Source organism: Hyperolius riggenbachi, chromosome 2 (genome assembly GCF_040937935.1).
Source record: "Hyperolius riggenbachi isolate aHypRig1 chromosome 2, aHypRig1.pri, whole genome shotgun sequence".
In the NCBI taxonomy this organism is placed as follows: domain Eukaryota; kingdom Metazoa; phylum Chordata; class Amphibia; order Anura; family Hyperoliidae; genus Hyperolius; species Hyperolius riggenbachi.
In genome coordinates, this window is record NC_090647.1 from 134,575,136 (window position 1) to 134,600,308 (window position 25,173).

Below are 25,173 nucleotides of genomic sequence, written 5' to 3' on the forward strand. Positions count from 1 at the left end.
CAATGGATCAGTGCATGATGCATCCTGAAGAAGCACAGTTTGTAACCCAGGAAATGCATTTGTTTTACCAGTAGAGGTGCTTTTCCTACCTCCCCTGCATTGATTCATTACTACAAAGAAAAACCACTGGACGTGGTGACATGAAGTGAGCCAAATAGTACATCACTAGGATGGTGTTTCAGGATCAAGCTTATAACCATGGCATTTATTGCTTGTTCACTTGTGGGTGGTTTAACATAGAGAACATCAGTTTTTTTCTTTGTCCTACCCATATGCATCAGTGTTCTCCCCAGATTATTTTTTGCAGCCGGGTGGCATTAAAAAGTAGTTGGGTGGGGCACGATGAGAGAGTGCAGGGGTGGCAATTTTCTGAGTAACTCTGCTTACAGCATAGGTTGAAGTGAGCTAATGATAGTCGGGGGCTCATCAAAAATAGCCGGGTGAAGCACCCGGCTAAAAGGGCCTAGGGAGAACACTGTGCATTAAATTTTTCAAAGCACTGCTTTATGCTTTTTTGTGTGTGGAAATGCATGCAGTTAAACTGTTTAAGGGCTGAGTAAGGGCCGATTCCCACGTGTAAAGAAAATGCGCCAGTTTGGTACCTTTTATGCAGCACGACAGTGGACATGCAAAATGTTAAAAATAGCTTGTGCTTCCACTTTCTATTTTCAGCGTATTAGTTTGCTGCGTTGGAGTAAACACAACACAGAGTCCCGACCTGCATTTTTCTGTACAAGGCATATGCTGTGGATGCTGTCGGAAACAATACAAGCCTATAGGGACGTACAGTGTTTGTACCCAGTTTCACAAAGCTCTATAACACAAGTCTGTCACAGTCTTCTGTCTTTTCTGTCACCTTCTGCCTTCTTCTTTCTTCACCTTCTGTCATTTTCTGCCTTCTTTTGTGTTTGTCGCTGCCATTCAGGTCCTGCCTGGATCACAGTCCACAAGCGCCACAATATGGATAGGAACCTCAGCAAAAGCCTATTTGGACTACTGGTCCTCTCCCAATTGGACATGAAATAGAGCAATGGGGGAGTCCTTGTGGCAGCTGTACGCTAGCAGTGTGGATGACGGATCTGCGACAGAACAAAAAAAATTAAAAATGCGTCCGAGTCTGAGACGGATCTGAATGCATACGCTTTAGTGCTCTGTTGCGGATCTGTCGCGAGTAAACACCAAGCCTAACTCACTGGAAAGGAAATGCCAACGCACAGTTACATCTAAAACGCTATGTTTTTGTGCTTGTTTTGGTGTGAATAAGTCTTACCAGTCTGCACTCTTTAGAGCCTCCCTTTATTTAGCTTAATGTAGGAAGAGGAATGTAGCGCTTGTAGACTGCTACTACTAATCAATAAAAAGCCAGTTGCCTGGCTGTCATGTGGATCCTTTGGTTACAATACATTGAATCGTGCCCTTGCCACAAGCATGGCAATCATGCAGCTGCTGGAGGAGTCGGATCACTTAGTTTCCTGTAAAATGAATCTGTGATAATAGGAACATTGTTCTGGTCATTGCTGACTTTCAGATAAAAGTGGGGAGTTCTCATTCTATACTGCTTCATGCTAGGAACACACATTGAATTTCCCATCTGATTGACAAGCTGAACCACTAATTTCCAATATGTCTGATCTGCTTTTCATGGATAATGGGAACAAATTTGTGCAGTAGTGATTGGAATAACGATCCCGTTATCGATCGGGAGCTGATCGGACTTGTGTGGAAATTATTGGCTCGACCCATCAATCTGAAGGAAAGTTGAATGGTGTGTGAGTACCTAGCGTTAGCAAAACCTTTTTGCTAGCCACAGATGGCTGTACTGTATGCTTGTTCTTCAGCTTCCTGTCTTCTGGCCACGGAGTGCCTTTTTACTACAACTAGAATGGCACCCCTTGTAGCCCCACGTGTGTCAGCCCCTAACATGCAGTCCAGTTACCTTACAGCAAAAATTGTCATGTCTGTTTAGCTTATATGCCTTGGCTGCCTTTGCACGTCTTGTGCTAAGCGCTAGCAAGCCTGGCCATTGCAAGGGAGCAGCCAACAGGCAGTAAATTCACTGCCTTCAAGCTCCTGTGTAAAAGAGGCCTCATTGTCCTGGAACAGGTATGTAGGCGAGACTGACGTTCATTGCATGCTTGTTGTGGGGAAGTGTAGCAACTGGAAAATTTTACATATGACAGTTGTTTTCTTTCCGGCAGCCACAGGTTCCCATTAAACATGGTTAGGTTTACATCACTGTAAAGGTTGTTGTGATTATTTTTGCCTTCCATCCTGCTTATTGGAATCTATATTTTAGTTACCAGCTTCATTGTGTTTAATATGTGCTCAGCTCCCACATAGTCTTCCCATTTTAATTAAGCTCTGCTCTAGTCCCATCAGAGCAGGTTGTGAGAAATACCTTGGAGGCTTTCCAGTTCTTTGCCTGCGGCGTCTTTCACAAGCAGGGCACATTATGATCCCAATTGCTGCTGGAGAGTTGTGTGGATGCAGCCAGGGCAGAGTGATGGCCTGACGAGGGCACGTGGAGCTCAAACCTAACAGTCTTTGTAGCTGACACATTTTTACAGACTGACTTGTAGTGCTAATTCAGCTTCCTGATGAAAAACCCTTTGCGACTGCCAAGCACTGCTATTTTTAAGGTGCTTAAAAACTGTCAGAAGCGAAGGAAGCTCTGCCGTTTGCTTCCTTAGCAGAGATCTTTGAAGGTACATATAGCAAAGCAAGGTTATGTATAGCAAGCTTTCCAAAAGATTTTAGTTTTTTTTCAGTACGGTATTTTAGCATAGCACTGTAATATTCTGCATGCAATGTTTGATTGTGGCAAATAATGAGTCTCCCTAAGCAATATATATGTTATGGCCAGAACCCGAAGTCTGGCCACTTCGGGTTCTGGCCGGTCAAATCTAGAAGTGGCCGGCTGATGCGGCCAATGTCAGAAATAAACGTTTCCTCCGGCCGGCCAGAACGCGTTCTGGATAAGTGTGGCCGGCCAAGTCCTGAAGTGCCGCTCACCTCTCCTCTCCGCTGCCTCTAGTCAGACCTCACATCAGGACGACTCGGACCGGAGAGGCAGAGCAGTGCACACGCGACACGCAAGACTCATACACTTCCATGCTGAAGTGACGTCATTGCTCACTTCCGCATGTGAAGTGTATGGGTCAGGGCGGGTAGTGTGTGCGCTGCTCTGCTTCTCTCCGCCTCTCTGGTCGCCCTGATCTGGGGTCTGGAAATAGCATAGGCTGCCCCCCCCAGTCAAAGCGCCTTGCAAACCAGCCAGAAAAGCCCCCACAGCCATGCAAAACTACCCCAGCAATGCAGAGTGCCCAGCAAAGCGCCCAGCATATCCCCCCCCCCCCCCCCGAGCCATGCAAAACGGCCAGCAAATTCCCACCCCAGTCATGCAAAGTGCCCAGCAAATCCCCCCCCCCCCCCCAGCCATGCAAAGCGCCCAGCAAATCCCTCCCCCCAGCCATGCAAAGCAGCCAGAAAAGCCCCCACCCCCCACAGCCATGCAAAACTACCCCAGCAATGCACAAAGCCCCCCTGGCCATGCAAAGGGCCCTGCATATCAAACCCCAGCCATGCAAAAACCCAGCAAATCCCAGCAACCCCCCCCCCCTCCTCGCCATGCAAAGCGTCCAGCAAAGCCTCCCCCCTCCAGCCACGCATAGCGCCCAGCAAAGCACCACCCAGCCATGCATCCCCCCTCTCCCCTGTGTCACCTGACTGCCACAGCAGAGCAGCTAATTTAAATGCACAGGATGTTAACAATATGTCTGCTTCCAAGAAAGAGAAAGCAGGAAGTAGACACACTGCAGATTTATTGCAGGATTTGTATCAGCTGTAACTAACAAATAGAAAGTCCCGGGATGTTCTGGGATTTTGGCGTTTTGGACTTTGGCCGACTGACATTGGCCGGTTCTAGAACTGGCCGGCCAATGTCAGAAATTCCCAGCATTTTGGACTTTGGCCGACGTGAAATCGGCCAGTTCTAGAAACGGCCGGCCAATTCTAGAATTGGCCGATTTCTGGTTTTGGCCGTAACATATACACTCACTTAAAGGATTATTGGGAACACTTGTTCAATCTCTCATTAATTCAATTATCTAATCAACCAATCACATGGCTGTTGCTTCAATGCATTTAGGGGTGTGGTCCTGGTCAAGACAATCTCCTGAACTCCAAACTGAATGTCAGAATGGCAAAGAAAGGTGATTTAAAGGGACTCCGAGCAGTGCAGAAACTATGGAAAGCTGCATATGATTTTAAAGCTCTCTTTCTCCTCTTTCCAATGATATATAAACCACCGCCCTACGCCTTTTAGTTTTCGCTATTTTCGCCATCGAAATTGCCGAGGCCGCGACTTCGAGCGCGAAAATAGAGAAAACTAAAAGGCGTAGGGCGACTATTTAGGGGTCGTCAGAAAGAGGAGAAAGAGAGCTTTAAAATATCCATCTTCCCATAGTTATATTGTATTACACAGGGCGACTTTTTCCTGCTGAATGGAGCTGCTGACTTTGAGAAAAAGTCGCCCTGTGTAATACAATATAACTATGGAAAGATGGATATCATTTTAAAGCTCTTTTCCCAGAACGTCTCAGGACAGCAACCCTGAGACATGTCTCCCTCCACATTCACTGGACAGGAACTAGATTAAACAATTTGCATAATTAGGTAGGCAGGGCACACACATGTATATATATATCGTTATGTCCTTACCCCCTCAGTTGTTTTCCTGTCCAGCAGGATGCTAGATGTAGGGGGTAAGGCTGGCCACCCATGTGAGTCCACAGGAGCCGCGGCTGGTGTGATCCCCTTTGTCGGCGCTGGCTAGTTGTCTCAGCGCGGGGTCATGCTACACGCACTGGCCTCTCCCCCTGTGCTGTGTTCGGAGGACAAGCGGCGTCTGAATCCGGAAGTTGCCCGCCCCAGGGTCACGTGACAGGCGCCTCACGTGACCGGAAGTCGGAAAGCCGGAAGCAGGAAGTTCCTGACCCGGCGTGCGTTCCAGCGGCCATTGCAGCATGGAAGTCAGCGTCTGCTGACACATCACACTCAGCTGCAGGGGATTGCCTGGAGGAACGCTAAGGGGATTACTACAGCAGGTAGGAATTAACGTTTGCATAATGCAAGAAGGGTTGGGCATTAAGCAATTATTTAAATCAGCTATTAAGCTGATGTCCTAGTCTCACTTTGTGTTTGACTATGGAGGCTGCCGGTGGATCTTCCTCCCAGGGCTCTGTGGAGACAAGTTCCGTACCCTCTCTGGTATGTAACATTGTGGTAATTGTTTACATATCCCTTAGGAGGGTTATTAGGCTTGGCTGAGCTAATGGCTGGTATTTATTTGTTTTATTACAGCCTAAAATGGAAAGATCAGATTCCAAATCTGGGTCAAGACAAGACAAAGCTGATAAGCCTGACAAGCCTGATAAACCTGATAAAACTGACAAGACTACACCACATGCTGGTTCTAAAGCAACACATAAATCGGGGAAAAAATGTGCTATATGTGGAAATTATATGTCATCCTCTTCAAAAGTATTATGCCAAGATTGTACTAAAAAGGTGGTTAGAGAAGAAACCCCCACTATGTTAAAGGAGTTAAAAGGATGGATTAGATCTGAAATTTCGTCTGCTGTGCAGACTATCAAGGTTCCAGAGGTTGCAGTATCTAATGTACAAATGCCTTCAGTGCCTGCAGCAGTCTCTGCAGCCCCGGCAGTATCAGATATCCCAGGTCCTTCAGGTTCAGTTCCTATAGGGGACCCTACTTTAAAAAGGAAAAGGAAAGATGACGATTCTGAAGATTCAGAAATGTCAGAAGGGGAATTGGATATTTCATCTCTGGAAGAGATACCCTCAGAGACTGAAAAATCTGCTGAAAAAACTGTAAAGAATCAGAAATTTGCTTTTTCCACTGACTTTATGAAGGAGTTATTGGCAGCCATGCATGAAGCCATGGGTATTACTATAGAGCAAAAGACTTTATCTCCATTAGATCAGATGTATGAAACATTGTCAGAACCCCAAGTGACTTTCATCCCAGTGCATAGTAGTCTTAAGGGGATTATCAGGAAAGAGTGGGATAATCCAGATAGGAGGGCTTTCTGGCCTAAATCACTAAATAAAAGATATCCTTATAGCCCTGAAGACCAAAGGTTTTGGGGGACTGCACCCAAACTAGACCCATCTCTTTCTAAAGTATCCAGGAGATCAGATCTTCAATACGAAGATTTTGGTAGTTTAAAAGACCCTATCGATAAGAAAATGGACAATATTTTGCGGAGGGCATGGGAAGCAGCATCTTTAAATTTCAAACCCTCTATTGCATCTACAGCGGTAGCAAGATCTTTAAAAATTTGGTTAGTAGAAGTCCAGTCTCAGATAGCCTCAGGGGTATCTAGGGAGGAACTTTTGAATTTTTTCCCAAAAATTTTACATGCAACAAACTATCTATCAGATGCAGCTGATGATTCAGTCAGACTCACAGCAAGAACCACAGCCCTAGTTAATTCTGCCAGAAGAGGAATCTGGGTGAAAACATGGCAGGGAGATACCTCATCTAAATCGAAATTGTGTAGTATTCCATGTGAAGGGGGCTTGTTATTTGGAACCAAGTTAGAAGAAACACTTGAGAGGTCCGCTGATAAAAAGAAAAATTTCCCATATAAAAGAAAGATTTTCCGCCCTAACCGTTCCTTTCGTGTTTCAGGGAAAAGCGAACAGGAAAACAAGGGGAACCAGAGAAGAAGATGGATTCCCAACAAGTCCCAGCGTTCCAAACCCAGTACTCCATATACCTCTACAGGTCAACCAACAAAACAATGACGCCAGAATTCCAGTGGGGGGCAGACTAGCTCATTTTTTCGAACAGTGGCAGTTAAAGTTCGAAAACAAGTGGTTACTGAACATTATTCTCCAGGGGTACAAGATAGAGTTTATAGCCCCACCACCATCTCAATTCTGGGTGACCCCTTCCCCAAGAGCTCCAGTTCAGGCCCAGGCCCTCCAGTCAGAAGTAAGCTTACTATTGGAAAAAAGGGTTATACGGAGAGTCCCAAAATGTCAAGAAACACTGGGGTTTTACTCCCCAGTCTTTCTAATAAAGAAACCTCAAGGGAGTTACAGGTTCATCTTAAACCTAAAAAGGCTAAACACCGCAGTAAGATACAGAAAGTTTCGGATGGACAACATCCGCTCAGTATTGAACCTACTACAAGACAGCTCCTATCTGACATCATTGGATCTAAAAGATGCGTATTTGCATGTGCCGATTCATCTGGAATCACAACAGTTCCTGAGATTTGCGGTGGTGTTAGAAGGAGAGGTAAGACACTTTCAGTTTGTCGCCCTTCCCTTTGGGTTATCATCGGCTCCATGGCTATTCACAAAAATCATGGCAGAAGTCTTGGCAGGGCTTAGGCTTCAGTCTGTTCAAGTAATATCTTACCTGGATGATTTACTTATCTGGGGACCTTCTGTTGAGTTAGTGGGATCCCAGACTCAGTCCACCATAGACTTCCTTCAGACATTGGAGTGGTTAATTAATTGGGAAAAATCGTCCTTTCAGCCTCTCCAAAAGATGGAATTTTTGGGGTTTGAGATATGTACTACAAATAAGAGACTTTTCTACCTGACAAAAAATCTTCCTTGTTGTTAAAGTCTGTTTTCTCTTTTCAGAGTCTGAAAACAATATCCTTGAGGAAAGCGATGGCCTTATTGGGCACAATAACCTCATCTTTCCCTGCAATACAGTGGGGTCAACTCCACTCCAGAAGTCTCCAGAGTTGGATCCTATCAAAGTGGGACAAGCATCTCTCCTCCCTGGACAAGAGAGTGATGATTCCTTGGAGTGTCAAGCAGTCACTACTGTGGTGGACGGAGCCACAACATCTGTCAACAGGGAATCTTTGGGAGTTTCCAACCCAGTACATCATAACAACGGATGCGAGCTCTTGGGGATGGGGAGCGCATCTGGACTCTCTGACAGCTCAGGGACAATGGTCAAGCCGGATCAGCAACAGGTCTTCGAACAGCAGAGAGCTGCAAGCAGTCTGGGAAGCCATACTAGCATTCAAGATACAGATATGGAAAACCCACGTGACGATACGTACAGACAACAGTACAGTGGTGGCATACATAAATCACCAGGGAGGCACAAGAAGCAAGTCACTGCAACAGCAGGCATCAAGGATTCTGCATTGGGCAGAGCGCAGTCTCAAGTCTATAAAAGCGGTTCACCTGAAGGGGGACACTAAATTGCCTAGCAGATTACCTGAGCAGATGCAGTCTGTCCCAGGACGAATGGAGTCTCAACGACCGGGTGTTTCATCAGTTGACAGAACACTGGATTGTTCCTCAAGTGGACTTATTCGCCAGAAAGAGCAATGCGAAATGCCGGATGTTTTGCTCTCTTTGTCCCCAAGACGAACCATGGGTAGTAGATGCCTTCTCGATCAGCTGGAGCCATCACAGAATGTACATTTTTCCGCCTCTACATTTGATTTCCAGAGTACTGAACAAAATCTATCGAGACCAGGCGGAAGCAATCTTGATTGTCCCGTTTTGGCCAAAAAGACCGTGGTTTGCTCTGCTACAACGATTAGCTACGGATCATCTGATCCTTCCAGATCAAGAGGACCTGTTAACTCAGGGACCAGCGGTGCATCCCAATCTGAGCCTTCTTCATCTTTCAGCATGGAGCCTGAATGGCGAATACTGAAAAGTAAGGGATTTTCTAATAGGTTATCGGAAACACTGTTACAAAGCAGGAAGAAGGTGACGCGCCAAATATACTCTAAAGCCTGGAGGGTATACAACAATTGGTGTGAGGCGAATTCTAGAGATACTGGTCATTCCAATTCAGTTTTAGAATTTCTTCAAGATGGATTCCAGAAAGGTCTAAGTAGTAGTACATTGAAGGTACAAGTTTCAGCATTAACAGTCTTTCTTGACAGAAAATTGGCAGAGGAAGAAGATATCATCAGATTCTTCAAAGCACTCAGGAGGATTCGACCTACAATCCATAGTAGAGTGCCATCTTGGGATCTGAACACTGTGCTACAGGGGCTATGTGAGCCACCCTTTGAACCATTAGTGGATAGTTCTGATAAACTTTTAACTATCAAAACTGCTTTTCTTCTAGCAATAACGTCAGCCAGAAGAGTGGGGGAATTGCAGGCATTGTCAATTCTCGAACCATATTGTGTTATAAGTGACGACAGAATTACACTTCGTCTAGATACCTCCTTCCTACCTAAGGTTGTTTCGAAATTCCACAGATCTCAAGAAATTTTTCTGCCTTCCTTTTGTAATAACCCTTCCAATCAGAAGGAACAGAAGTTACATTGCCTAGATGTTAGAAGATGTGTTCTGGAGTATCTTCAGCGCACTAAGTCCTGGAGGACTTCCAATGCATTATTAGTATTATTTGCCGGAAAGTTCAGGGGTAAACAGGCCTCAAAATCAACCATAGCCAGATGGATCAAGCAGGCTATATCTCTATCTTATGCTCAACAAGGCAAACAGCTGACTTCGGCGGTCAGGGCTCATTCTACCAGAGCAGTATCAACTTCCTGGGCAGAGAGGGCAGGAGCATCAGTTGAGCAAATTTGCAAGGCAGCCACCTGGTCAAGTCAGAACACCTTTGTGAGACATTATAGGCTAGATGTATTGTCTAGTGCCGACTTAACGTTCGGCAGAAAAGTGTTGCAGGCTGTAATCCCTCCCTAAATATTATTTCTTGTTTTTCATCTCAGGGTTGCTGTCCTGAGACGTTCTGGGAAAGCCCAAAATTACTTACGGTAATTTCTTTTCCAGAAGTCGGAAGGACAGCACCCTTACTACCCACCGCTATTCTTATTAAAAGTTATTGGAAGCATCATTATGTGCGGAGTCTTTTTTATTAACTGAGGGGGTAAGGACATAACGATATATATATACATGTGTGTGCCCTGCCTACCTAATTATGCAAATTGTTTAATCTAGTTCCTGTCCAGTGAATGTGGAGGGAGACATGTCTCAGGGTTGCTGTCCTTCCGACTTCTGGAAAAGAAATTACCGTAAGTAATTTTGGGCTTTTCTCCTCTTTCTGGCGACCCCTAAATCGTCGCCCTACGCCTTTTAGTTTTCTCTATTTCCGCGGTCGAAGTCACGGCCGCTGCAATTTCGATCGCGAAAATAGCGAAAACTAAAAGGCGTAGGGCGGTGGTTTATATATCATTGGAAAGAGGAGAAAGAGAACTTTAAAATGATATGCATCTTTCCATAGTTTCTGTACTGCTTGGAGTCCCTTTAAAGGGAAGGTTTAAGCAAAATGAAAAATTGAGTTTCACTTACCTGGGGCTTCTACCAGCCCCGTGCAGCCACCCTGTGCCCTCGTAGTCACTCACTGCTGCTACAGTCCCCCGCTGACAGCTTGCCGACCTCGGAGGTCGGCGGGCCGCATTACGTACATTTTTACGCATTCCTGCTAGTGCAGGAACATTAACACATACATTTTTATGCATTACTGGTTCAATGCGTAAATTACACATTGAACCAGTAATGCATAAAAATTTATGTGTTAATGTTCCTGGACTAGCAGGAATGCGTAAAAATGTACGCAATGCGGCCCGCCGACCTCCGAGGTCGGCAAGCTGCCAGCGGGGGAGTGGAGCAGCAGTGAGTGACTACGAGGGCACAGGATGGCTGCATGGGGCTGGTAGAAGACCCAGGTAAGTGAAACTCAATTTTTCATTTTGCTTGGACCTTCCCTTTTAAAGGACTTGCGAGGCCAAAATCTGCCCCCAAAACGTAAAAAAAGTTAACTACCTGCATGACTTTGTAAGGCACGGGGAACGCCGTCCGCACCCTCCGTGCCATTCCGCCTGGTCCCCTCTGCTCAATAGCCCCCGAAAGGCTGCGACCCCACGGTCCAGGTCGGTATCTGCAGCCTGCATAAAGATGGCCGCCGGAGCTAGCCACGGCTGCGCAGTCCGCATTCCTCTCTGCTCTACTGCGGCTGCACAGCTCTAGGGCCAACCCCCCGATCTATGTAACAGGCAGCGTGGATCGGAGGGTTGGCCCTAGAGCTGCGCAGCCGCAGTAGCGGCTATGCAGACTGCGCAGCCGTGGCCAGCTCCGGCGGCCATCTTTATGCAGGCTGCAGATACCGACCCGGACCGTGGGGTCGCAGCCTTTCGGGGGGCTATTGAGCAGAGGGGACCAGGCGGAACAGCACGGAGGGTGCGGACGGCGTCCTCCGTGCTTTACAAAGTCATGCAGGTAGTTAACTTTTTTTACGTTTTGGGGGCAGATTTTGGCCTCGTAAGTCCTTTAAGCAATTTTGAGCGTGGCATGGTTGTTGGTGCAAGATGGGCCGGCCTGAGTATTTCACAATCTGCTCAGTTACTGGGATTTTTACGCACAACCATTTCTAGGGTTTACAAAGAATGGTGTGAAAAGGGAAAAACATCCAGTATGCTGCAGTCCTGTTTGGCGGAAAGGCCTTGTTGATAGAGGTCAGGAGAGAATGGGTCGACTGATTCAAGCTGATAGAGCAACGTTGATTGAAATAACCACTTGTTACAACCGAGTTATGCAGCAAAGTATTTGTGAAACCACAACACACACAACCATGAGGCGGATAGGTTACAACAGCAGAAGACCCCACTGGGTACCACTCTTCTCCACTACAAATGGGAAAAAGAGGCTACAATTTGCACAAGCTCACCAAAATTGGGCAGTTGAAGACTGGAAAAAGGTTGCCTGGTCTGATGAGTCTCAATAGTCAGAATTTGGCATAAACAGAATGAGAACATGGATCCATCATGCCTTGTTACCACTGTGCAGGCTGGCGGTGGCGGTGTAATGGTGTGGGGATGTTTTCTTGGCACACTTCAGGCCCCTTCGTGCCAATTGGGCATCGTTTAAATGCCACGGGCTACCTGAGCATTGTTTCTGACCATGTGCATCCCTTCATGACCACCATGTACCCATCCTCTGATGGCTACTTCAAGCAGGATAATGCACCATGTCACAAAGCTCGAATCCTTTCAAATTGGTTTCTTGAACATGACAATGAGTTCACTGTACTAAAATGGCCCCCTTAGTCACCAGATCTCAACCCAATAGAGCATCTTTGGGATGTGACGTGACTTCGTGCCCTGGATGTACGACCCACAAATCTCCAACTGCAAGAGAGAAGGCAAATGCCAAGTAAACATTGAATCTTGAATTGGAATATAATGTGGCAAGGAAGGAATTGTGAAGGTTTCTAAGACGCAGGTTAAAAACCATAATCCATCATTTAACCCTCCTGGCGGTATAAAAAAATACGCCAGGAGGCAGCGCGGCAGTTTTTTTTTTCTTTTTTTTTTTCTATATCATGTAGCGAGCCCAGGGCTCGCTACATGATAGCCGCTGCTCAGCGGCATCCCCCCGCCCTCTTCGATCGCCTTCGGCGATCTCCGATCAGGAAATCCCGTTCAAAGAACGGGATTTCCTGGAGGGCTTCCCCCGTCGCCATGGCGACGGGGCGGAATGACGTCACTGACGTCGGGTCGTCATTGGGAGTCCCGGGCCACCCCTCGGCGCTGCCTGGCACTGATTGGCCAGGCAGCGCACGGGGTCTGGGGGGGGGGCGTGCGCCGCACCGTATAGCGGCGATCGGGCGCGCGGCGGCGGCGATCAGGGTGCTGGCGCAGCTAGCAAAGTGCTAGCTGCGTCCAGCAAAAAAAAAATTAAACAAATCGGCCCAGCAGGGCCTGAGCGGCACCCTCCGGCGGCTTACCCCCAAGAAGGTTAAAGTGGACCTGAACTCAGAACTTCCTCTCTGCTCTAAAAGATAAGCAACAGCATATAACCTTTAAAGAAAAACATTTCTTTGTTACAGCTGATACAAATCCTGCAATAAATCTGTAGTGTTTCTACTTCCTGCTTTTATGGAAGCAGACTAATTGCTAACATCCTGTGCTTACAAATGAGCTTGTCTGCCGTGGCAATCAGCTGACATGGGGAGAGATCAAATTACAACTTGTGATTAGAGACTGATGATAGGAAATTGGGCTGAACTCAGTAAAAAAAAAAAAAATCAGGGCTGTGGAGTCAGTACAAAAATCATCCTACTCAGACTCCTCAGTTTATGAAACCTACGACTCCAGCTCCGACTTCTCGACTCAGATTCCTTAGTCTAATGGTGGCCATACATGGTACAATTTTTCAATTAAATAATTTAGTTCGATTATTCCATTAGATCGAATATAAAGATTTTTCCAGCATGTCCGATCATTTTTCCCGAAAAAACGGGATAATCGTTCGAATTTCTTGATCGAAAAAAAAATATTGTCAACTTTCATTCAATTCGATCATTTAGATCGAATAAACGGGAAAATCGAACGTTTTTATTGTACCGTGTATGGCCACCATTATACTTACCAGGGCAGTGGACTTTGTACAAAAATCATCCGACTCCCGACTCCAACTCCGACTCCAGGTACCCAAAATTACTCCGACTCCACAGCCCTGAAAAACATACAGGATGCATTTCTCCCTGATTTCTTTCTGTTCTGTGCGAGAGTTCAGGTTCACTTTGTCGCTCTAACCTTCCGTGGTATGCATACATGTAAGAAAGGCATTGCAGTGACTGAGTCATTGGGAGCTGGAGATGGCAGCATGTAGAATATCGGTAAAATTACTGATATTTTGCTATTGGGCAATGCGTGATGCGATAGGAGAATGTAAGTAATGTTTGCTGATATCTTACTTTTGTCTCAAGTCTAAAAGGTGGACACTAACAATGCAATTTGCTGAACTATCTTTTACGGATGATTCTTCGTATGAACGATCGAAAATGATGGTTTGGGACCACTAATGGAAAAAAAAATCTCTTAACTAATCCGATCAATGAAATTGATCCGATTTTTGGATCGATCCCGTCAATTGGATTGGTTAAAAGATTTTTGTCCACTAGTGGTCCCGAATGATCATTTCTGGTTGTTTCTAGAAAGAATCGCTCATAAACGATCGTTCAGCAGATTGTATTGTTAGTGGCCACTTTTACACTACTCTCAGTTGACCGCTCTCTATCGATGCATAACCCTTACCAACAGTTGTGTTGGATGTGCAGCCCCAATTCATTTTATATTGACTTGAACTGCAGCATTCTGTTTACAGTGTGGTCAGAAGCTTTTTTGGGTGCATTGTTCAGTACTTCCCGATCCAGACCGATGTACATAGCATTTTCCTATGTGGTTACTGCAGTGTGTTTAGCTCTTTTGTAAAGCATGTTTTGTCCCAGTGACAGCCTTATACCTGCATATACATTGATCATATCCTGAATGCTGATCAAAGAAAGGAATCGGTGCACCTGTGGCTTGTGGTGCTAGAATGTGGAACATTGGGCTTGATTCACAAAGCCGTGCTAACTGTTAGCACGCTGGTGAAAAGCCCATTATGAGTTTAGTCGTGCTAAAATAAACTTGCGCGCAACGCCATTAAACCCTATGCGATGTTTTGCGCGCAAGTTTTTCCCTCAAAGCGTTGCTAACCTACTTAGTGCAATGCTTATCGCGCCCAAAAGTCTTTAGGCGTGCTAACTAGGTTAGCACTGCTTTGTGAATCAAGCAATTGTGTCTAGTGTGAATCTGGAGTGCAGTACTCTCCTCCTCTCACAAGATCATATGGTGATGGTTGGAGTCCTTCTTTAATCAGATTTTATTTTGTTTGACATTTGCAGAAACACGGTTGGGCTGTTTTGTTGTGCTAGCTAAAGCTTTTAAGGAAGATATCCTATGTGAGTTTAACATTTCAAAACAATACTATTTTAAGCACAGAAGAAAATTGCACAGCATGTCTACATCCATTCCTTTTTTTTTTTTTTTTTTTTTTTTTTGACCTATAGAACTGGCATAGATGTATGACATTATTATTATTATTACCGGTAGTTGTTTAAAAGTGAGCAGTTAATAAACTTGAATATAGGCGCATAGAAGGATGCTTTATGCATGCATGCTCTGCAAAAATGTAAAAAACTCTTACTACAGTAGAGTGTGCTTACTTAGCACCTGCAGGGATTTAAAGGTTTTTGTAAATGTAGCTTCTGGTTACTTGAGTTACTATTAAACATAGGCCTGACTAAAGGTGGCCATACATGGTACAATTTTTCAATCAGATAATTTAGTTCGATTATTCTGTTAGATCGAATATAAAGATTTTTCCAGCATGTCCGATCATTTTTCACGAAAAAAACGGGATAATCGTTCTTGATCGAAAAAAAAAATATTTTCAACTTTCATTCAATTCGATCATTTAGATCGAATAAACAAGAAAATCGAACGTTTTTATTGTATCGTGTATGGGCACCATTAGGCTGACTATACCCCATATGAAATTCTACCATAAACTCTGTGTTGAGTCATATGACATGCATTCAGAGGCAGAAGCATGCAGCTTAGAGTGTGCGGCTGCTGGGAAGGACAGAAGAGACTCGGAGCACTGGAATCGGTAAATATGACCTGCTCCACTGTGCAGAAAGGGGGAGGAGTCTCTATAGTTACTCTGCTTAGCTTCAGACTGTTCAATAAGTTTTTAACCTTAATAAACATTTTGGCCCGCGACTTAGGCTACGTTTTAAATACTGGTCCAGTACATGATTGAGTTTGACACCCCTGGTCTGTCAGGTCCCTGTATGTGTTCCGATCCTCTCCAGTGTGCTGTTACTCACCGAAAGATGATCTGGTTGTGATTAGTTACAGTTAATGTGCAGGTGTGTTCCCACGCCTCCTCAAATGCGCCACCATAACTGGGAGTGTTCTGTGCATGTGTAGTTCCTGGCTACGGGAGCACAGTCAGGAGGGGCATGGCTATGGCCACGCATGGAACGGGGCAGCGGCACACTGGAGGTGATTGAGAGCACGATGAACCTGATAGAATGCGGTGGGGGGGGGGGGGGGGTGGCTGAAAGAAGCCCCAGTTAGTGGATCCGAAGTGAACTTTTACTCATTGCATAATTGTGTTCCTTTCCTATTGTTTATAGGGCATTCCTCAAGCCAAATACTTTTTTGTTTTTGTTTTAATACTCGAATTCCCTATAAACTAAATAAACCACGCCCACAGGTTTTCAGAGAGCCTTGGCAGTAGCAAGGGCTCATGGGAGCTCAGTCTGGGCAGGAGGAGGAGGTGGTGTTACTAGCCATTGATTTCAGAGGCAGAGGGAAGGAGGGGGGGGGATTAGGTTTTTTTTTCACAGGCTTAGTGATCAAGATACAGATAAGCCTGCCTCTGTGTAATGTTTACAAACCACATGGCTGCTGTCATTATCACAGGAAGAAATAATCATTTTCTATTAAAGCTGTTTGCAGCTAGATTTGCTGTGTAAACTATCTACATTTTAGATAAGATATATAGACAAGTTACTGGTTATAGTTAGTTTTTCATCTCGGATCCGCTTTAAGTAAATCTCAGCTTTTTTGTTTTTACCTTACCTCAGGGTTATTAAAAGCAGTTTTTTCTTTTCAGTTCTAGTAACTTTTGTAGTAGTTGTAGAGTATTTGCAAGGTAGATATTTCATCAGGATTTCATGATGTATGTGGGACAGGATCAGGAGAAATGAATACCAGTTGGTTGAGCGTTCTGGTTAGCTGAGTTTTCTTCTTTTTTTTTTTAACTGACATTCTTCTGTATTGGGCATATGTTATAGTATACTTGTTATGAGAGAAATATGGATGGCTCTACTGCCTACCATCTTGATGTCTGGTTTCGCTGGTCATCTAGCAGCTATAATACTTCTTTTTTCTAAATTAAAAGTGTCCTATTAGGGATAGAAGCACTCCTAATCTCTGTGTTTATACTTGGTGTGGGGTTTGTGATATATTTCTGACACTACAGGGTCTTCCCTTCAGCCAGAAAAGTTGCATTTATTAGCATGTCACCAGTAGCAACTTCTCTATATTTCCCGGGAGGTTTTTGCTCATTTCCTGTTGCTGATCCTAGTGAGGACCTCGTGATGAGCAGGAACGTTTTCTGAAAAACCATTGCTTTAATGAGTTTGTTTAGCAAAACCAGCGCCCAGAATGCTTTGCTGCTGGTGACCTTTGCAAGTCAATAGTAAAGGTGGTCAACGAGAAGCAAATAATTCAAGCTAGTATGCAAATTGCATGCAGGCTAAAATTGTGCCAATCAAAATCGTCAGGAAGGACCTTTTATTGGCTCAGTTTTATGCTGCATACAATGTATATACAAGCTGGAAATGATAGCATCTTCTAGACCATTGGCTTGAATGATTAATGCAGATTCTATCTAGCTTAGAATTGGCTTGGCAAATGCATATCCTCCTGACTTGGATTCTTATAGTTTAAAGCTGTATTAAATTTGCATTGAAGACCGAATTATTAGCATCCCATTGACAATCACCAATCCCTACGAACACTTAGGGCCCTTTTCCACTGGCAGCTCAACTGCATGCTCAGTGAGCAGTTGCCAGGCAGCAGTGACCAGCTGTCGGGCAGTAGAAAGCATTCTTAAAGTGGATCTGAGATGAACTTTTACTGATTGTATAATTGTGTTCCTTTCCTATTGTTTATAGGGCATTCCTCAAGCCAAATACTTTTTTGTTTTTATTTTAATACTCTTAATTCCCTATAAACTACACAAGCCACACCCACAGGTTTTCAGAGAGCCAAGGCAATTTCAGACAGTAGCAATGGCTCATGGGAGCTCATGGGAGCTCAGTCTGGGCAGGAGGAGAGGGAGGTATTACTAGCCAGGGATTTCAGAGGCAGAGGGGATGAGGAGGTGGAGGGGGGGGGGGATTAGGTTTTTTTGCTCAAGATGCAGATAAGCCTGCCTCTGTGTAATGTTTACAAACATGGCTGCTGTCATTGTATCACAGGAATAATCAATCATATTCTGTTAAAGCTGGTTGCAGCTAGATTTGATGTGTAAACTATCTAAACTTTAGGTAGCATATATAGACAAGTTACTTGTAATAGTTAGTTGTTTTTTTTATCTCTGATTCCCTTTAAAGGGGAACTGAAGTGAGAGTGATATGGTGGCTGCCATATTTATCTCCTTTTAACCTCCCGCGCGGACGAGCGGGGATGCCGCTGGGGTTGATCCGGCATTAGCCATAGACCCTGAACAAATATGCAGCAGATCAGGTGTTTCTGACATTGTCAGATCTGACGAGATTAGCTGCATGCTTGTTTATGGTGTTGTTCAGATACTACTGCAGCCTAATAGACCAGCAGGGCTGCCCGGCAACTGGTATTGTTTAAAGCAGATCCGAGATGAAAAACTAACTATAACAATTACCTTGTCTATATATCTTATCTAAAGTTTAGATAGTTTACACAGCCTGTGAAAACTTCACTCTGCTCTCCTCCTCCCTCCTACCCTCTGCCTCTGAAATCTGTGGCTAGTAACACTTCCTCCTCCTCCTCCTCATGCCCAGAGTGAGCTCCCACAAGCCCTTGCTACATGGGTCTGAGTGCCAAGGCACTGGAGAAGCTGTGGGCGAGGCTTGTTTCGTTTATCGGGAATTAGAGTATTAAAACAAAACAAAAAAAAGTATTTGGCTTGAGGAATGCCCTATAAACTATATAAAAGGAACACAATTATGCAATGAGTAAAAGTTTTTATATCGGATCCACAAGGAAATAAATATGGCTGCCTCCACACATCTCTTGCTACAGTTGTCCTTTAAAGTGGATTCAAGATGAACTTTTACTCTTTGCATAATTGTGTTCCTTTCCTATTGTTTATAGGGCATTCCTCAAGCCAAATACTTTTTTGTTTTAATACTTTAATTTCCTATAAACTAAACAAGCCCCGCCCACAGTTTTTCAGAGAACATTGGCAGTGGCGAGGGCTCATGGGAGCTCAGTCTGGGCAGGAGGAGGGGGAGTTATTACTAGCTAGAGATTTCAGAGGAGGGGGGGGGGGATTAGGTTTTTTGGCTCAAGATGCAGATAAGCCTGCCTCTGTGTAATGTTTACAAACAACATGGCTGCTATCATTGTATCACAGGAAGAAATAATCATATTCTATTAAAGCTGTTTGCAGCTAGATTTGCTGTGTAAACCATCTAAACTTTACATAAGATATATAGACAAGTTACTTGTTATAGTTCGTTTTTCATCTCGGATCTCGCTTTAAGAGTTAAGTCTTTTCACTGCTTATGGACTACTCTTGGAAAAGGGCCCTTATGTCTCTGTCCTCCACTGCCATTGTGATAAGCCTTGTACACATTTTCAGATTTTCCTACTGATCAGATATTTGAGTTTTGGCTTTCAGGCAGAAATGAGTCAGTGAAAGGCAGTTAGTTTGGTGGAGTGAAGACCTTACAAGGTAGTAGGGATGGTCGCTGAGATGCAAATAATTTTGAGTTGATTGGTACATGTTCAAGCTGCATACAGAATTTGCTTAATGCTGCGTCTGCTCGAAATTATGTGCATCTCATTGACCATCCCTACACAATACACAGGCCCTTGTGGGAAAGTGTATGTAAACAATATGTTCGGATGTAGTCGTCCTTGCTCTCCATGGATTGGTCATACGGGTGATCGTCTGTAGATGACTACAGTCTAGATCAGGCCTGGGTAAACTTTACGCGGCCTGGGCCATATTGTGCACTTTGAGGGCCACATTCCTATCACTTTTTCCTCCTTCCCTCCCCTGCAGAGTCGCGAGCGGGCAATTTGCGGGGGTTAAAACTTACCCACTCGCCGCTTCCTGAGTCGCGTCTCCATGGTAATGGCGTCACATGCACATCATCACATCACACCACCGTATCACGCGCTAGCTGCCAGCATATGACATGCTGGCGTGTTATGTGATGTGCACGTGACGACCTTACCATTGAGACGCGATGCAGGAAGCGGCGAGTGGGTAAGCGCATAGTGAGTAACTTCGGCACCGTCTGAAGTTACTTTTAAAACGCTGCAATAGCTGGAAGCCGAATTACATCATTCCTCACCATCCACGTAGACCTGGATGGGGAATAGTACTGTTCTAATCCAACAGAGGTCAGCGCTCACAGCTACTGCAGACACTAGATCACCTGTTCGCCTCCTCTTAGATTAAGTAAGTTGTACAACAAGAGGTAGCGCTCACGATGTTCAGTTAACAAACCCTTATGTAAATATTACAAGTTAAATCACCCCCCTATGTAACTGAGTTACCCTCACCGTAATTATATAATCGTAGGGCAAAAACAACAATACAAAACAAGTAAAAAAAATATGTAAATCCAGGAAAATGCAGACCCACTAAATGCACCAAAACCATCCAATATATTCCTTTACATAATGTATTCTAGACCATATAGACGAGTTGCCCTATTCAATTAAAAGTCCAGGTACAAAAGACCTAAAATCTGTTTAGCAAATGCACAGTTAAAAAAAAACAAAGTTTCTTCGCATGAGCAGCAGTCAATACACTTCTATCACTTCAGCCAGGTCACCTCCACCAGCACCCTTTTGTGTGCCACTCACCCCTGTCCTAGACCAACCAATGGTCTATATAAGCCTTGGGACAGTTCCCGGGTCGTCCCCCACCTCTCCAGCAAGTTAAATCTTCACACGCCACCAATAGATGATAATCTTCATGTGGTGATTAACCTCAGTGAAAAAAAACCTCCATAGCGTAATACTGCTAAAAACTATTTATTTGTAAAAAGCAATTGCACTCACATGAACTTGGATAAAATCAGCGTGTTGAGTAATTTATATACACGGGCTCTCCCCCGTTTGGTGGCCAGGCTGGCAGGCTCCTGTCAGTGTTTCCCCCTTGTCTCCGCCGCGCGCACGGAAACACGCTGGGATGTCACACGTGCCTTCCCTTGCCTCCGCTCACCCTAGCGTGTAGATTCCCACTTCCGCATCAGGCTCCGCCCGATCGATTTCGTCACTCAGTGACTCATCAGGGGCATGGAGCCTGATGCGTATAGCGGAGATTTTTAAGCCATCATCGCGCCCACTGCGCACACTCCCCATCCCTCTACTGCACATGCGCCCTAGCTGTACTACGCAGCCTGCGAGTCTGCCGCCATCTAGGGGTCACATTTAGCAATACATTCCATAATTATTACACATCCATATTAAAGAAAAAACAGTGTATTAATTCTCAACCTATCTCTGGTAAAATATGCAACCCTTCCTTTAGCAAATTTCCCATTGTTGTACATCTACTGTGGGCACCCATGTGCGTCCATTCATTCCTGCTCAAGCTCCCCATACTTTCTAAGAGTCTCTCCCATCCCTGCACCCCCCAAAAAAACCCTACTTTTTCTACCTACCCCCTGTGTTTAAATTCTACATAGAGCAAGAATACTTGGACACACATTTACAATTAAGTAACAGTTTCCATTAGGTTCCCATACATCCCTATCCATCCTCAAATAACCCCTCTAAAGCTCTCCATATATATCCCACCCCCCATTGGCCATACCAACATGCAGAGAGAAAAAAACATTATGCAGAGAAAAAAACATTATGCAGAGAAAAACAGGGCCAGGCTGGCCATTCACACCACCCAGATAGTGTTCCAGGTTTTTTTTTAGGGTGTATGCACACACACATCACACCCCTACTCCCCCAGAAAACATACCAGGTCAATGTCTATATTAAGGCCACCTGGTCCTAGGGTACCCATCCGATGGATCCACCTGGTCTCTTCCTGTGAGACCCTTTTAACTTTGTTACATCCCCTCCAGTTTGGGATGATTTTTGGGAGTCCGCAGAAGGACAAATCATTGGGATTACAATCATGGTGACTTCCAAAGTGGGCCGAGACACCATGATTGGGGTATCCCTTTCTAATGTTGCGAACATGCTCCCCCATCCTCTCCTTGAGGGTGCGCGTAGTCCTACCTATATACTGCCATCCGCATTTGCACCAGGCGAGGTATATGACAAACCTGTCATCACAGGTGATGAACTCCTGAATTTTAAAGCTCTTCCCATTGCTGAAAGATACCACCTCATTAGTTTTTACACCATTGGCTTCCCTACAGGCTTTGCATGCTCTGCATGGGAAAAAACCTGCTGTCTGCCATCCCTGCATTCGCGGGACCTTTTTGGGCTCCACACAACTAGGTGCCAAGATCTGTTTTAAATTTTGGGCTTTCCTGTAAATAAACTTTGGTTGGTTTGGAATTATACTCCTAAGGGTCAGGTCTGTTTCCAAAATCCCCCAATGCTGTTTGATTATATTTTGGAGTTGTTTATATTGAGTGTTATATCCTGTGATAAAAGCCAGTTCATACTCACCTTTTCCTTCCTCACCTTGTTTCTCCTCCTTTTTGTGAGCAACAAGGTGAGGGTACCTGTGCTCACAAAATGGATGCATTTGAACAGAGAGCACGTAGAATTGTGAACCTTGATGAGGTATTTGTAGATGGTGGGGAGATAGGAGGAACCATGGAACAAGAGTTCAAAAAATTCCAGATAGTGATGATGAAGGAGCAAAATACCTGGTGGGACCTGGCCGCACTTACCAAGTATGACAAAGAGGGTATTATACCAAAAAGACTTAGGTGGGATATGATGGCTAATGATGGAGAGGATGATGAAGAAAATGACAAAGAATGGGAGGAATACTTTGATAGGTGCGGGCAGGGCTTAGTAAAGTTATTGATAAAAAGGAAGACTAAAAGACTAGCGAGGTTGGGAGGGGAAATAGAGGAAATTAAAACCAAAATGACCCCGATTAATAACTCTGAGGAGTGTAAAAGTAGATCTAAAAGATTGGGTGAGATATTGGAAAAAACTCAAGCAGACATTAGAGTAGAGAAACAGAAAAAATTTCAAAGGGATGCAGATGCAACAAGGAAAAAGGAAACATACAGATGGCAAATCAAGAAAAAAGAGGAGATAAAGGCAGCAGAACTTTTAGCCAAGGCTGAGGAAATCAGACAGCAAAAACAGAATATACCTATGGAAGAACAGCGCATTGAACACAGACCAGTTCCTAGGCCCATATACACACAAGGAGGGGAACAGGGGATTAACCACAGGTATCAAGGTGAGGAAAGGGGAGGGGGGTGGGGAAATGCCAATCGGGGGTGGGGACAGAATAGGGGCTTAAATCGAATGTCAGATAGTGGGCGGGGGAAGGGGTACAGAAATGATTTTCAGAACCAGTTTAACATACCAACCTACAATCGTTATGACCCTATAAGACAACAAAAGCAGATGGAACCTTTTTTAGAGATGGCACCGAGGTACGGGGAGAGAGAATGGAGACAGGAAGTGGCAGGATCTATACCGCAACAGGGCCCCTATGGAAAAAGAGAGCCAGACGAGGCACAAGGGGGGGGGGGGGGGAAGAGGAGCAAAAAGGATGAGGCAGTGATAGGGGAAGGGGTGTTTAATATTAGTGGCACAACCTTGAGCACTACAGAATTGGCCATATTGGATAAAGGCCTGAAGCATGCACCACGGCAAGGTATGGACAAATTTACCACGTACATTGATATTAAGTTTGCACGTAAACCTCATCTAAAGAAATATTTTGTTGGCCGTCCGAATCGAAATGTCGGGCATAAGGAACCAGATAGATATGTACACACTAATTTGCGCACAAAATCCACATTCAATCCACAGGATACTAATTATAACGCAATTGAGGTATTTAAAAATATGGTCATTAGGGATATGGACAATATCTCAGAACAAAAAAATGGGAAAATTAGGGAGGTGGCAAAGGAGATTTTGGACAGTAAGAACCTGGTTGTCAGGCCGGCAGATAAGGGGGGAGGGGTGGTGGTTCTAAGCGAACTGCAGTACAAAAATGAATTGGATAGGTTGGTAGGGGATGCAGAGGCCTACACCCTACTGAGGGGAGACCCCACAGGTAAGTATATGACAGAATTGAGGGAGATTCTTAGGGAAGGGATGGACAGGGGACTTATTACGGATGAGGAGTTTAAAATATATTGTTCCGGATGTTCCCCGAATACCCGTCATATACCAGGTCCCTAAAATGCACAAAAATAAAGCTGACCCTCCAGGAAGGCCCATAGTTAGTGGGATAGGATCGGTAACCCACAGATTGGGACAATATCTGGATGAGTTCCTTAAACCCATGGTGGAAAAACTTCCCAACATACTTAAGGATACCAAACATATGCTTCAGATTATAGAGGGGGAGGAATTGAAAAGGGGAGAAATAATGGTCACAATGGATGTATCTTCTTTGTATACTAACATAAAACACGAACTAGGGTTGGAGGCAGTAGATTTTTTCTTCAGGAAGGAAGAAAAAATAAAAGATGAACAGAGGGCATATATACTGAGGTTACTTAAGTTCGCCCTGGAGAGGAACTACTTCTGGCATGATGGGAATTTCTATAGCCAGACGAAAGGATGCGCCATGGGGGCGAGTTATGCCCCGAGCCTCGCAAATTTGTTTATGTGAAAGTGGGAACAGACAGAATTGGGGGAGGGAGGGCCAGTGAGGTTATGGCGAAGATTTATTGACGACCTTTTTTTCGTATGGGGGGGTGGACAGGAGCATCTGGAACAATATGTGACTAAATTAAATGAAAATAATTTGGGTATATCCCTCACTATGCAATACGGTACTGATAAAATTCAGTTTCTAGATCTAGAAATAATGAGAGAGGGAAATATGATGGGGACTAGGACTTATTTCAAGGACACCGACAGGAATGGGTATATCTCAACTGATAGCTGCCACCACCCGGCATGGATAAGAGGGATACCTAGAGGGCAGTTTCTAAGGATGAAACGCAATTGTTCAAGTACAGAGGAATACTATAGGCAAGCGGAAATCCTGAGAGGCAGATTTGTAGAGAAGGGATACGTGGGGAGACAGTTGGATGAGGAGATTGAGAGAGTAGGGACCCTTAATAGACAGACGTTATTGGAGGAGAAACAAGGTGAGGAAGGAAAAGGTGAGTATGAACTGGCTTTTATCACAGGATATAACATTCAATATAAACAACTCCAAAATGTAATCAAACAGCATTGGGGGATTTTGGAAACCGGCCTGACCCTTAGGAGTATAATTCCAAACCAACCAAAGTTTATTTACAGGAAAGCCCAAAATTTAAAACAGATATTGGCACCTAGTTGTGTGGAGCCCAAAAAGGTCCCGCGAATGCAGGGATGGCAGACAGCAGGTTTTTTCCCATGCAGAGCATGCAAAGCCTGTAGGGAAGCCAATGGT

The 25,173-nt window shown here is 44.7% G+C and overlaps 3 protein-coding genes across 7 annotated transcripts in view; all 3 read left to right on the top strand.

Moving 5' to 3' along the window:
* R3HDM2 (R3H domain containing 2) overlaps positions 1-25,173 on the top strand; it is a 217,332-nt gene that overhangs the window by 24,602 nt on the left and 167,557 nt on the right. The gene's annotated exons all lie outside the window — the stretch shown is intronic.
* Positions 4,653-6,860, top strand: LOC137544870 (uncharacterized). Its single transcript, XM_068265967.1, has 3 exons — positions 4,653-5,268; positions 5,362-6,365; positions 6,716-6,860. Exons 1-3 carry the CDS (start codon positions 5,206-5,208, stop codon positions 6,858-6,860), a joined length of 1,212 nt encoding a protein of 403 aa, XP_068122068.1. The 5' UTR covers positions 4,653-5,205.
* LOC137544090 (uncharacterized) lies at positions 6,590-10,063 on the top strand. Its single transcript, XM_068265155.1, has 2 exons — positions 6,590-7,330; positions 7,684-10,063. The coding sequence occupies exons 1-2, from the start codon at positions 7,187-7,189 to the stop codon at positions 9,733-9,735; spliced, it is 2,196 nt and encodes a 731-aa protein (XP_068121256.1). The 5' UTR covers positions 6,590-7,186; the 3' UTR covers positions 9,736-10,063.

Coding starts and splice junctions, on each gene's coding strand:
- LOC137544870 (XM_068265967.1), top strand. CDS start 5,206: ATGGAGGCTGCCGGTGGATCTTCCTCCCAGGGCTCTGTGGAGACAAGT. Junction 5,269..5,361: donor CAAGTTCCGTACCCTCTCTG/GTATGTAACATT, acceptor GTTTTATTACAG/CCTAAAATGGAAAGATCAGA. Junction 6,366..6,715: donor GCAAGATCTTTAAAAATTTG/GTTAGTAGAAGT, acceptor TTCGTGTTTCAG/GGAAAAGCGAACAGGAAAAC.
- LOC137544090 (XM_068265155.1), top strand. CDS start 7,187: ATGGACAACATCCGCTCAGTATTGAACCTACTACAAGACAGCTCCTAT. Junction 7,331..7,683: donor CGGTGGTGTTAGAAGGAGAG/GTAAGACACTTT, acceptor TTCTCTTTTCAG/AGTCTGAAAACAATATCCTT.